At 37.6% G+C, this 14522-nt stretch overlaps 1 protein-coding gene across 2 annotated transcripts in view; it reads right to left on the bottom strand.

The window, feature by feature from the left end:
- Positions 1-1024: 1024 nt before the first annotated feature.
- The window catches only part of tpd52 (tumor protein D52), a 150257-nt gene continuing 136759 nt past the window's right edge, over positions 1025-14522 (bottom strand). For both annotated transcript variants that reach the window (XM_043689103.1, XM_043689102.1), the window contains one exon: positions 1025-5245. In XM_043689103.1, the coding sequence (XP_043545038.1) occupies positions 5092-5245 (154 nt within the window). In that variant the 3' untranslated portion in view covers positions 1025-5091. The remainder of the gene's footprint in view (positions 5246-14522) is intronic.

The following is a 14522-nucleotide window of genomic DNA, read 5'->3' as shown; positions in this document are numbered from 1 at the left end:
TGATTACACCACACATTTAATCAACAGTTGGTCATATGATAGTATTATTGTCAGCTTTCCATATAATGGTTACGTGATTTTGGCTGGGTTAACAATGGGCTCAGGAAGGAAGTAAACAAGGACAGCAATATAAACAAAACATTCTGAAAATATTTAGGTCTTCCATATCATTCTTTCCGAGGCGATTGCGGGAAAGTATTAATAGGATTAATATTCATGGCTCTTGTTTAGATTATCAAGTAGTTCATGAATATCCTTAGGTAAATTCAAATACAATGTCAACAGCCTTCAGGAACACATTTCTGTTTGTCCAGATGATTTCTGTCCTTCTGGAGAAGTAGCTTGATTATACATGGCTGCAAACTGTTTTAACAGTGCAACTGAGTCGACAGTCTACCTTTGAACTCTGATCAGGTCTCAAGTGTAACTCTCCAGTCTTTTAAAAATGCAGTACAAGTTACAGCCTTTTCAGATGAAAGTCATAGAACATTGGTGGTCAAGCAGGTTAACTGGAATCCTGCTCCAAGACCACAGCTGGATGGGTTAGTGAGAGCAGTTAAAAATTATAAGGCTTCCAATTATATCATTGCTCATTTGGGAAGCTAAGCTTTTCCATGTGTATGAAACTGACTAGCATGAAAATTTGAGCATTAAAAATTAAGATTGAAATTTTACTGGAATCAAGATGCATTGTATGGCAACCCCCAAATTTTGGAACAACTTAACCTGCCCAACTTTCCCTTTCTTGCACAAATGGAAGACTATTAAAATAGAAATTTGGTGTTCTATAACCATTACTTCTCCAAATAGTTTTTAAAATTCGTTTTATCTCTTGGTGGATGGATCCTTTACAGGTACTGTAGATGAAAAATCTCATCGTTCTATTGTAGCACTGTGTTCTCAAATTAGCTGTACAATGAATCCTGCACACTCTTTTTAAAGTAGTTCTGTATTAACTTGCTGTTTCAAAACCTTATATAATAAATTAACAAATACCTTTCAGCAACCGTTGTCTTTGTAGCCATTGTTTTCTAGAATTGTTTTATTAATATACTTTGTTTATAGTCACACAGGACTGGAATAAAACAAAATTTATACTGTAAACCATTACACTTCAGCAGATCTCTTCAGAAAATCAGAAAACAGACGTTTCGACAAAGTTTAAAACAGTCAACTTAGACCACATATTACAAATCTTAGATCAACATGTCACAAGAATCAAGATTGCCAAAAAATATTCTGGACTTAGCGAGATTTTTTAAAAACGATAGGATAAGCATGTAGCAAATTGCTTATTTTCTTTGAAAACAATAAATAGCCACAATAATTTTGCACTATGGTTAATCACAGCAAACACACCCAGAAAAGCATTTTTTCCAATTAAGCAGCTCGCTAGACCAGCTGACAGAGAGGGTAGGAGGAGAGATGTTAAACTACATTCTTTTATCAACATTTCTCATGACTGCAACAGCCTTTATATAACTAACAGCTGAGGAGTGCACTTTCCCATGCCGTCAGGGGTGAGGAGGTTAGGATTTAAGCATTGTGGCAGTTGTTTTTCACACAAGAATCAAGCCCACTGTAGCTGAACTGAAAGAACCCAGCACCATGAAAGAGAAGAACCTCTTCCTTTTATGAAATGGTACGCCCACCACTTGAGTGGGCAGCTCAGTTTAACCCACCATTGATCTGTACAACTTGCAACACTAATTAGGAACAGGGACTTTTTTCAAAGTTGTTGAATCGGTAAATGAAACTGCTGCTCCCCTGTGATCTAGCGTGTGCATGGATGCTCCAGACCAGAGACCAAAGGGCAAGGGAGAAATATTCCAAACAATTGCTGCTCTTTAACAGCTCACTTTATTTTTTCCTACCACTTATTTCATCCTGCATTTGACACAGCACCATGTCTATTTAATGCAAAAGAAACAATTTGGGGAAATAGATGTGGTAATGAAGAAAGATAGTAAATAATGACTATAGTTAAGAAATAGCACTATATACAGTGCAATAGCTAAAGTAAATTAATCAATTTCCATGAAAACTGTGAAATGTTCAAAACAAAGTGTAATATTTTTCCAATTTAGGAACCCAATAAAGAACTCAAAAATGTTGCAGTATCCAAAAAAAATTTAATAATCAAAGATTATGGAAAGAAAACATGTCAATTGAATTCACTATTAACAGCAATGACATGTGGAACCTAACTTTAAACTAATCAGAAGTCAAGGTGGACATTCCAAACAGGAATAAATATTGTACTGTCACAGGTGCCATCCTTCAGTTAGAAAGTTAAAGTCTCAATTGCCTGACTTGGTGGAGTTAAAGTATTTCAGGGCAATATGTCAAAGAACAGAGGGGCTAGCCCCACTGCCCTGGTCAATATTTATCCATTAATTAAAATCACAAAAAAATTACCTACTCATCCCACATTTCTGCACTTCCTACATTACAATCATGACTAAGACTCAAAATGTACTTCAATGGCTGCAAAGGTTTTTGTGATGTCCAGTGGTCTTGAAAATGTCTATATAATTTTGTCTTTTTTGCCTTTTTCTGCTGATAATAAATCTTAAGCATTCATTAAAAATATTAAAGTTCACTTCTTGATTAAATCATCAACACATTTGATATCTCTCGCTGACTTCCTATCACAATTGTTTTCATTTTTTTAAACTACTCAAATTATTAAATAAAACAAGACTGCTTTCTAGCCAGCATAGAATGCAAAAAATTCCTTTACTGCTTCGACTGAACAGAATAAGATAACATTTAACTGTGATGCCCATGAAGTCAAATAGCTTGCTAACATAGCAGACTTCTGTATGAGAAATGGCCATGGGTGAGGGACTTTAGAGTGACTGAGATACTTTGCAACACAGCTCACATTTTGGAATAATTAATTTAGGTGAGATGGAGGTGAGAAAGAACTAGCATTTCTAAAAGAAAATTCAGTTTCCAAACGTCAATTTGTAACAAAGTGCTTTGGGGCAAAATGTTAAGTACTGCTTTTTTTCCCCTCAAAGACTAATTATAAGCAAATATTTTGACAAGTCTGTCAGGCACTTTAAAATGCACTTCATGAGATCTCACACAAATCAGGGTTATCACTTGTGCCATCTTTCAAAAGTTTTTTTTTAAAATGGAGTCGATTTTAATTATCAGTAGGAAATTTTGATTTGAAATAAAAACAGTAGCTAAAGTGGTAAAAACTAACAATCTGCACTTCAGTTGATTAAATATTTCTTTGCATCTTCCTGTAACTTCATAACAGATGATTCAACGCAGAAATAGCCAAACTAAATCATGCTCATTATCATTGAAGTTAACCAAACTTTCAGGACAACAGTTATCAGACACCAAGTTTATAACTTAAACAAAAAGTAACTATTATTAATACTGTAACTTTAGTAGAATAAACCTATATAAGATAATCTAATTAATGTTTGTGATTTAAAACCAATCTTCTTTGCACGTAACCCTGACTCACTCTCAGGCATATACAGTTAAAGGATAAATCAAAAGAGAATAAGTGTTGTAATTTGCCAGTTTGGAAACCGTTTCAATGATGAGCACCCAGTTTTTATGGAATCCTTAAACAATGCATTGTGTTACATGGAATTGGGTCTTGCTTGAATTCTGAAATCACCAGACAACGAAAACAGCTTTAGCAGGATCTAAGGAATATTTACTTTTTTTTTTATAAACTGGGATTTTGTTTTCAGAACATTTATCAATTCTTTAGTTGAATATAATACTACAGGTACATCTTAAGCACAGTGTTACAGTTCAGTAGCTTGAGCATACCACCTTCTACCAAAGATCCAGTCAAAAACAGTTCAATATATGGTTTCTTGTTTTTCTGCATTCTCTATGGTTGGCTGATCTACATTAGCCTTCTCTTGGTTGACCAATGCAACATCCTAACAACATCTTAGAATGACCCTGTAATTATCTTTCCAGGTCTGCTCCCATTTGCAAACATCAATTTGTTTATTCTCTTTTTTTGAAATAAACTGCTATTCAAAGTTTGATTTTCAACTCCAGCTCACAGTTCCAAAACATAAAGGAGAAAAAAAAGAAAAAAAAAAGTGATGGTCTCACTGCAGATTTTTTCCACTATAATTTTCATTGTGTAACTATTTCTTGGAATGAAGCGTTTGTCAAATCCTTAGCATTTTCCAATACGTATTCGAAAACACAGTCCATGTCACAAAACCAGACAGTAACGTCATATGTGATAATAATCCAACAGCAAACAATACAACCTACCTCAACAGAATGCAAATAGAATAAGTTACCAACATATTGACTAGGTCAATGACAATTTCACATACAGTACCAACATCAGTTTCTAGATACAGTTTTGGTAGATACACTGTACATTAAAAGACTGTTTGGTTATTATTCCTGCCAATTGTCATTGGATTATTGGATATATGTTACTTTACCATCAATCCCTTCAGTGACAAAGAATAAACTGTTTAAGTGCATCATTTAAGAGATGGAAATACATTTGCTCAAACCTAAACATTGTAGATTTTTTCAGAGATATTAAATGAAAGCATCAATCTGAAATGTTAATAATATTTATCTCTCCACAGACTGTCAAACATGTCGGGTATTTACAGAATTTTGTGTTTTCATTAAAGCAAAACCATTTCAGGTAATGGGCTAACCTCAGTCTAATGGCATGTCCAAGAACATTTCTAAACAGTGGCAGTGTTAGAAAATGCACTTGTATTATTAGCTGTTGTGGAGATGAACAGCCTTTGAATGCAGGAACTTAGAAAAGCTGACCTCTGTGGAGACCAGTGATTTAGGGGGACAATAAGAATTGGTAAGTTTGTTTGAATGAAAGTTACAACAGTGTGTAGATAACAAGGGGATTGTTCCAGAGTGAGTAGGAAAAAGAGAAGGGAAAGTTTTTTCACATTTGCTGTTTCGAAGCAGTATCAATAAAAATAATGTGCAATGTTTGAATTGATTAACACAAACAAGCTCACCCTACAAAAGTTTATTTCTTATAAAATAGTAAAGCAAGAATACATATTCTTTACAGAACCAAAATCACATCATTGCTTATGATTTTCAATCTCTTTGATTTGTATCCTTAACGTCCAACAAACCCAGGAGTGCAGCTTCTGCCTCTAGCAGTGTTGTGTCTGTTTTGGCTCCAAGGAAACGTGATGTCAGCTCCAGATCAACAAGTTTCAAACGCACTCTCACTTCCCTCTGATATTTCCTAGACCAAGAAAAATATAACCTGTATGAATAATGTTTAAAAAACAAACTTCATGGAAATGCTGAGATTTAGATGTAAAATACATGAAGCATGTGCGCAATTTCTAGAAGTTGTCTATTTCATTGGATAGAATGTATAAAAACCAAAGTTATCAACAGTTTTTAACCTTGATGCCAGAATCAAATTTTGTTCCTTTATCATCAGAAACAATAAACATACTCATTTTATACTTGTGCCAATTTGATGAGTGAAAATCTCACATTTTTACAGAAGCAATCACATTTGCTGTAATAAATGTACAGCATCCAGAGATTAGAAAGTAACCAACATAATTATCTACAGTATAACCCTTATCACATCAAAAGGTATCACATTCCTGACATACAACAATAAACAAACATACCAACTTAACATCTTCATCCACAATAGAGTCGACAAATTTCACACATACTCTGGAGTTTTGATAGGGTCATTGGAAATATATTTTGTAACCTGTATTTCACTATGGTAACTCAGCTGAACTATCAGAGTCATCATTACTCTGCTGAAACTGACAGCAACTTTGAGAGTTTAGACATCCTAAGAATAATGCCGTTATTGCTGTAGTTGCTGTCAGTATGTCTAGCTCCTTCACGGGATTTGCTGCAGAGGTTCCCACGCCCTACAATCTGCATTACAGTCATATTTTGATGAAAAATTCAACTTCTACAGTGTCAGTCACATTCTAATAATCCTTGAAGTTACATATTCTTAAACAAGGAGCAACTGGGTTGTTACCAGTTCACCAGCCTAATTGGTTCTGGTAAGCTAGTTTTTATTTGTGGAATATCAAATTTTGTCACAATGAAAAAAGACACATACTTAACAAATTTTTGCCAGCTTTATAAATGGGTTTCACTGTTTGAAAATTTGAAGTAAAAGTGAATGATCTTTAGTGCTTTTAACTTTGAGCTGTTGCACATGAACATTTCAATTTGATTTGTCATATATCTACTTGCTGACACTGTTGTTGCATGCCAAGACATCACTTTGACTTGACACCAGATTTAAACTACCAATAAGAATGTAGAGCCTGCACTGACCACAAGTTTTGGTCAATGTACCCATTGGATAGTGAATTCAGATTGGAAATTTATAAAGTACCCTAATTATGTATTTTTCAAAACTCTGACTTCCAAATATAATGGTAAATAAGTCTCATCATGCACTTTAACTTACTCAGTTACGGAAGATTTGTAATTTTTGTCAAAATTTCAATCTACACTTGCACTACACTGTTCATTATGCAGTCCAGGCTTTCATAAAAGTTGCATACTGTAGCAGCTAATAATATTGTCCTATTACTCCAGTTCTCTGCGGAGTGCTCTCCCTGAGACAAAAACATTAAACACAGAAGTGACCACTGTAGCTTTCCTCAAGTGTATCATGTGCACTCATAATTACGAGGTGGCTGCAGTGCAGACAGGTTTGAGCAAGTTTTTGCAAGATGGACACAGGGAGCACAAAAATTCAACAGAAGTAGAAACAGATTTAAGATAATCTGGTATATAATCACATGAAATTCGCTGTAAGAATATCAGTGACATCAAAATTGATGTTGATCCAGCGAAACACTTTGCATAGACACTATACTTACACGAGATTGCCTTTAACACATTAGTTTCCAGCAGTCATGCTGCTCTGACGACACTAAACTTAGTTTTCATGCCTGTAGGCTTCAGATGGGGCGGCGGATATCAGTGGGTGAAGAGGAGTCAGGAAGAAAACGAGCTTGGTTCCTACTTCTGATTATGGCTTCTGCTGAAAAGTGCGCCTTTGGGCGTAAGTATAGATAAACCAGTTTCATTTTGATACCACTTCAAAGTCAAACAGCTGGACCAACAAGTATTGCCTTATAGCTTACAAACAGCCCAGGGGGGAGGAGAGAGAGAGTCAGAAAAGGATGCTGATAGCTCAAATCAGAAATATATTACTTTAAGAATGTCAGAGATGTGAAGAACAATAAAAAGTTCCTGTGTCTCTGAAACATCTCCATATGCTTCACACAGATGGAATTACTGTGAAGTGTTTATGTTCTAACTCTTTGTGGTTGAAGGATGTCTGAGCACTAACAAAATCATCAGATCAGACAAAAGGGCAATAGTCTAACACAGAGCAATACCTGTTAGAATTTAGCAACCTTTTAGCATCACAATGAAATATTAACCTAGATTATCTGCTCCAGACTGGTGTAGCTTTCTACTTTATAGGATTATAATGTTACCAACGATAGAAAAAAAATGGTTTTACTGGAACTGGATTCTATGGCAAACCTCAGTTTTATTAATGATACATTAATGTGCAAATTTCTGAAAGAAACGCGAGTCGCTGTGTAAGCTTTGAATAAAATAAACTTTTCTAAAATGCAGAGAAGTCTGACCATCTGCTACTACTGATCAAATGTAAAGATCTCTCGAGTGGAACCTTTGTGTGAAGATTAGAGTGGTGCTGGAAAAGCACAGCAGGTCAGGCAGCATCCGAGGAGCAGGAAAATCGATGTTTTGGGCAAAAGTCCTTCATCAGAAATTTCTGAAGGGCTTTTGCCCAAAACATCAATTTTCCTGCTCCTCTGATGCTACCTGACCTGTGCTTTTCCAGCACCACTTTAATCTTGACTCTAATCTCCAAATCTGCAGTACCCAACTCCGCCAAGTGGTATCTTTGTAACTTATGATTATGATCTGAATATTTTTGCTTAGCATTGGTGCTCATATCTTTTTGGATCATTTCAGGGCCACAATTTTTGTTGCCCTTTCATTTAGGCCATGCGATGTATATTTCACTTGTCAGTTAATTGCTATCATCCAGTTGCTGACACTTGGGCATTCGGATATAGGACCAATTCTGGGTACTGGCCCCACACCAAGCTGGCACATAGAGTCACAGAAATGTACAGCATGGAAACAGACCCTTCGATCCAACCCGTCCATGCCGACCAGATATCCCAACCCAATCTAGTCCCACCTGCCAGCACCCGGTCCACATCCCTCCAAACCCTTCCTATTCATATACCCATCCAAATGCCTCTTAAATGTTGCAATTGTACCAGGCTCCACTACTTCCTCTGGCAGCTCATTCCATACATATACCACCCTCTGAATGAAAAAGTTGCCCCTTAGGTCTCTTTTATATCTTTCCCCTTTCACCCTAAATCTATGCCCTCTAGTTCTGGACTCCTTGACCCCAGGGAAAAGAATTTGTCTATTTAACCTATCCATGCCCCTCATAATTTTGTAAACCTCTGTAAGATCATCCCTCAGCCTATAACACTCCAGGGAAAACAGCCCCAGCCAGTTCAGCCTCTCCCTATCCTCTAACCCTGGCAACATCCTTGTAAATCTTTTCTGAATCCTTTCAAGTTTCACAACACCTTTCCGATAGGAAGGAGACCAGAATTGCACGCAATATTCCAACAGTGGCCTAACCAAAGTCCAGTACAGCCACAACATGACCTCTCAACTCCTGTACTCAATACTCTGACCAAGAAAAGTATACCAAATGCCTTCTTCACTATCCTATCTACCTGCACTCCAAGGTCTCTTTGTTCAGCATCACTCTCTAGGACGGTACCATTACGTGTATAAGTCTTGCTAAGATTTGCTTTCCCAAAATGCATGACCAATGATTTTCAATATGTAGGCCAAATCATAGTCAGACGATGCATTTCCTGTTCAATTAGAGATAGCAGACTCTGATTTGGCAATTTAGAGGATGAACCTAAGGGGCAATCATTAATGTGGGAACAGAGAGAGTGAAGGATAGAGGAGGGTATCAAGCCATCAGCAGGGAAGCCTCACAAGCAAAGGCAGACTGACAATTTTCACTCATCTCTCTTTACATTCTTTTGGCGATTGTGTCATAACAGTGAAGCATGCATTTCCCAGAACGCTGCAAGCTCAACCAAGCTGGCCCGGTGTGAAGTGGACTGCAAAGTAAGCAGTTACAGTACAGCCACACATGGACTGTACAGACATACCAGACAGTACAGACATGGACACACTGCTGCAAGGATTTCAGTGTTCTTCTGAGGGCTGACAAGATGACCCCAGTGGCATAGAGCATGACATGAAGTGGCACCAGCACTACAACAACCAACCTACTCACAAGCTGAATTGCTTCAGATTATTAAAAAGATGTGCACCAGAGAGCTATGCAGCCAGGGGCAAATGTCATTTCACGATCACTTGTGGAGGAATTAGCACTGACATCACATGTCTAAGTAACTGGAAGTGGAAAAGGAAAGCAAAATCACCTTAATTCCCTGTTCAGGAAACAAGCTTTTAAATCCCAGGTTGAGGGCTTTACCAAATAGTGGAGTACACCATCTTGCAGTTTTTGGGATGGATGCAGGGAGTGTTTGGGCTTCTGAGCTGTATGCTCGAGGCTGGCCACATCCTTCCTTCTATCTCTCTCTTTCCTTTTCTCTCTCTTTTCTTTCATCTTCTGACATCTTGTGGAAGCCAGAGTGGAGCTGGAGTGTCATCAACAGCAGCATGGCTGTGCCCAGATTGAGGACTGGCTAGGTAGGCCTGAAGCTTCGACTCAGGAACTTGGTGGTCCGTCATCTGTGGTGGAGCTTGGTATGCAGAGCACGGGTGCAATAGGCCCCTTGCAGCAACAGTTGGGTTATGGACTGTGGCGGTGCTCGATGCTTAGCAGATTGCTGTCTGTGGTGGAGCTTGATGCCCGGAGCGGGGCTGCATCCTTTGTGGGGCATAAGGTTAAGTTCGATGTGGACTGAAGGCGAGGTCCCAGCATGGTCTGCTTGAAGGACTGTAATGCAGAAATTTTTATTTCTTCATTTTTCTAATTTATTCCTAAGATCCTGTACCTAGGTACCTTTGTATCGAAGATGGCAGCATAAGTCGTGACTTTGTAAATTTTTAACTGCATTCATGTGGGTACATGTGACAATAAACCGAATTCTAATTCTAATAACAATGCACATGTAACATCATTATGCAGTCCCTCAGGAAGTGAGTGATGGTGAGGTGGGAGAACTGCCAAGGTAAACTGAAATGATCTTAGCATCACCACGTGACACAGAAGTAGCAATTGCACCAAAATGTCAGATGGACTTTTTCATAATTTTTGCACTGAAGTGGAAAACGAAAATGGCAAAATTGACCAGCATCAAAATATTGGCAAGTCTTTTTTAATGCAGAAAAAAACCACTGTTCGTTTAGTGGTATTTTCATTCGAGAGAGCTTTGCAACTGTCCTTTCATTTAAAAGTTTATATCAAAATCGTGTTTTTTTTTCCCTTCTTAAATGCAGAGAGATACAGTACTTACCGTATACTGGCACTGGGTTTATAGCCTGCATTCTTGGTAGTCATACTTTAATTTTGTTCATAGTTGTAACTTCAGCTCTGAACGCACGTAGCTAATAGGGAATTATGACTGTTAGGAAAAAGACTTTTCAGAATGCCACAGTGCTGTCATCTTTCAACCTTTAGTATCCACTTGTTATCATTAATTAGCTATCACCACTAACTTTTAGTGTACACTTACTTTCACCATTTTTTAGTACACACATACTGCTTTCTTACTACCATTTGTAATTCAGTGTACTTGTTAGTTCACATAAGATAAATCACAGAGCATGGATTCTTCTTGGGTTATGCATCTAAAGTTTATTTACATCACTAACTATTTGCAAGGCTATATTACACACAGCCTGAATTCTGTGCTTACTGCTGTTATTGACTACATCATGTAGACAGTGTGACTGAAGGTGAGGTGGGTAATTTGGTACCCAAACATCACATCATAATGTCGTGAAACTGTCTTAAAGATAGCGCATATAAAATCATATAAAATCAAGTTGCCTAGCTTTAAACAAAAAAAGTAGATTGGTGAGCCACTAACAAAAAAACACTACTTTGCTTGTCAACCAATACTTCCAATTTGAAATCAGAAGGCAGAGTTTGCACATTAAGCTTTGCATCCTTTTCACCACCCTAAAACTCTGGGTGGGATATGGTTGAAAGTAAATATAGATCATGCAAGAGAGAGAGAGAGAGAGCGAGAGCGAGAGAGCGAGAGCGGTGAAACAAATATTCACAACTGAACTAAGATCTTTACCAGCATTTATAAAGATTCAACACTGAATCGTAAATTTGTCTGTCTTTTCAACAAACATAACCAATATGTTCCAGTATTTCATGTTTTGTTTTACATTTCTACAATCTGCTCTATTTTGCTTTCATTTATCCTAGCACAGTGCATGACTTTCCTTATGCTATCAAATAAAAGCGGCATTTGATACAAGATAAGGACCTAAGTCTCAGGAATGCTTGCCCTGTGAACGTGCATCAATCAAGTGAGTTTCACAATCAAGTTTTATCTAAATTTAGGCAAAACATCAAAAAAGAATTGCTGGCAGCTGACTTTTATGTTTTTTTCATAATTGCTAGCTAGTTGAGGAGGAATATTGTCATCAATAGCTGCACAACCATTCTCTCGGATTGAACGGGCCAAACGACCAGTTTTCTTGACATAATTATTTTAAGACTCGTGCTTACAGACGGCAACGATGCACTGCCAACACAGAGACTAAAAGTGGAGACGATGTTTTTACATTTATTTCCTTTAAAGAACTGTAACTTTATCATAGTGACTGCAAATAGAAGCTATCTCTGCAGATCATCATTTGAAGCAAACAACATAATAATCAGTGGCCCTGTCCAGCACTCCTTCTGGCACCAGAAGGATATCCTTTATATACGAGGATCAACACACCAAAACATAGATAAAGTTTTGTTTCTTCCCATCAACAAGATTTATAGGGAGAGGCAAATGATAGGTTGCTGTTGGCATAGTAATCTTATCTAATGTCCCATCATTACAGTCAGGCACCAAATCCTTAATCTCCTAAACAACCAGAGCTCCCTACGTTTAAAGGTTAAACAGTTGAACGCCTCCCAGTCAAACATACATGGGATTAAACTGTCGACTGCGTCTGGCGTATGGTTCAAACTTCAAGTACTTTGCTTTTGAACAATTTCTGTGAACTCTAAATCAAACACATTGAGGGAAGCTCTTATCTTAACTGCTCTTATGAACCGCATTCTCATAGTACCTGCTGCACAAAACCAGCTTGCTGTTCGAGCTCTTAGGCTGCTTTCAGGCATCAAGCAAAAGGCAATTAGGTATGTTTCTACAATTGAGAATGAATTTGCACAATAAACTGTTTTCTTGAAAGGGGTTTACCATCACTTCCAGAAATTCTATAAACAGCTCCGGAATGCTCAGTGAGGGGGGGGAAGCAACACAGTGGGAAACGACAGCAAAATATTTATAACAAATCAATCAAACTATGTAGTCACTTTCTCTATATGTGAACAATTTGTTTGCCTACAACACTGCTGCACTCTTTATTCTATTGCCAAATACCATACAACTTCCAGAGGTTCAGTGCAGCTAGTTATGGAGAATCACTTCACAGTGCAAAGAGATGCATAATTATATTACTAGCCTGGTGTTTCTTGCATTCCTATTAGCTGGTGTTACCACCTGCACTTGAATTTACTGGATGTGAACAGATATGTAGGTCAATTAGAGAACAAACTCCACTGTCCTGTAGTATTTTATGCTTAATGATTCAGAAGGCAGTTTACAGTTTTCCCAGGGTATAGGATTACAGGTGCACAATGTCCGGATGATAACTTACTTAAATATAAACTACTGCTTTTATAAACTTTTTCAAAACATTGCTTTATGTGTTTTTAGATACCTAATGAAATTCCATCCAACTCTATGATTAAAAGAACACAAAGCATATTTGTTTTAACTGAAAAATTTCAGACACGTATGAAAATAAGATATACAAGAACAAAGAAATGCATTTCAACATTCTCAGAGGTCCCCCTTAGACAGTTACCCATACCCAAACCCCTCCACCCAGGTTAGGCATTGCTACAAAGCATACAGCAGGACTAGTCTTTGGAAAGAGTGGAGAGCTCTTCGGTCATTTAAATTAACATTTGCTTCATTTATCAGTTGTCCAGTTGACAATTTAAACAAGTAGGAAGTTTAAATTAAGCAAAGCAGTTTCTCTGATGAATAAATGTAATTCATGCTGTGATACAAAGACGTGTATGGAATGAGCTGCCAGAGGAAGTGGTGGAGGCTTGAACAATTGCAACATTTAAGAGGCATTTGGATGGGTATATGAATAGGAAGGGTTTGGAGGGATATGGGCCGGGTGGTGGAGGATGGGACTAGATTAGGTTGGGATATCTGGTCGGCATGGACAGATTGAACCGAAGGGTCTGTTCCCCTGCTGTACATCTCTATGACTATGACTCTATACAGCAATGGTGCTACAACCGCCTATCGGTAAGTTTAGATCGGGAGGAAGAGAAAGTAAAACGTACTTACAATGCTTTCACTCATGAATACAGCCCAGTTACTGGTGAGAAACACGTGTGGGTGCTAAGTGAAATATTGAATCAGACTCAATGAGAAGTTGAGAAAATAGCAAAAGCAGTGAAAGAGTATTGGGGAAAGCTTAAGCTTTCAAATTAGAACAATTGGGAAGGCTCCCCTTCAGCTCCCCTAAGCTGAAGTGAGCTTATTTTTTAAAAAAAACCTTGGTTCTTTAAGATTTCAGTCCAGTTGTAAAAAAAGGTTGTTACGCCATCTAACCCTCATCCCTCAAAAACACATTTGACCCCCTTGCATCATCATAGCCGTATCACCTCCATGCTCCCTTATAGCCACCTGCATAATCACTCACCCAGTATCCACTTTGAGCAATTCTTAGAAGCTGGATAGAGAAGAAGAAAGAATTTAACAATCTAAAAGAGCTCACATGCAAATACACTTTATATTTTCAAAAATTCCATTATTAGTGAACTCCATTCAAAACATAATCCCCTTAGCTGGTCAATCGGTTTTAAAAACTCCTATCCAGCAAACACATCAAATGTAGTTAATCCTTGAATAGCTTCTTAAAACTGTCAAGCATAATGTGAGCTCAGGACCAGCTTGCTGAGGTAAGTGGCTCTGGAGCTTCTGAAACACAGTCATGCATTCAGAATACATTCAGCTGTAAGAACAATCATTGGAAAATGGCTATTGACTTTTTCTAAGTTACACAAGATGGGGGCTTAAACCATGACATTTAAAGCACTGAATCACCAATCAACAGCATTTAGAACTCCTGCAGAAATCTTTGAGGCTTCCATTACAGGTGTAGATGTATCTATCGTAAAACAAAAATTGGGTCTGTTG

This window comes from Chiloscyllium plagiosum, chromosome 4 (assembly GCF_004010195.1).
Source record: "Chiloscyllium plagiosum isolate BGI_BamShark_2017 chromosome 4, ASM401019v2, whole genome shotgun sequence".
NCBI classification, from domain to species: domain Eukaryota; kingdom Metazoa; phylum Chordata; class Chondrichthyes; order Orectolobiformes; family Hemiscylliidae; genus Chiloscyllium; species Chiloscyllium plagiosum.
This window is presented reverse-complemented; position numbering and strand designations above follow the sequence as displayed.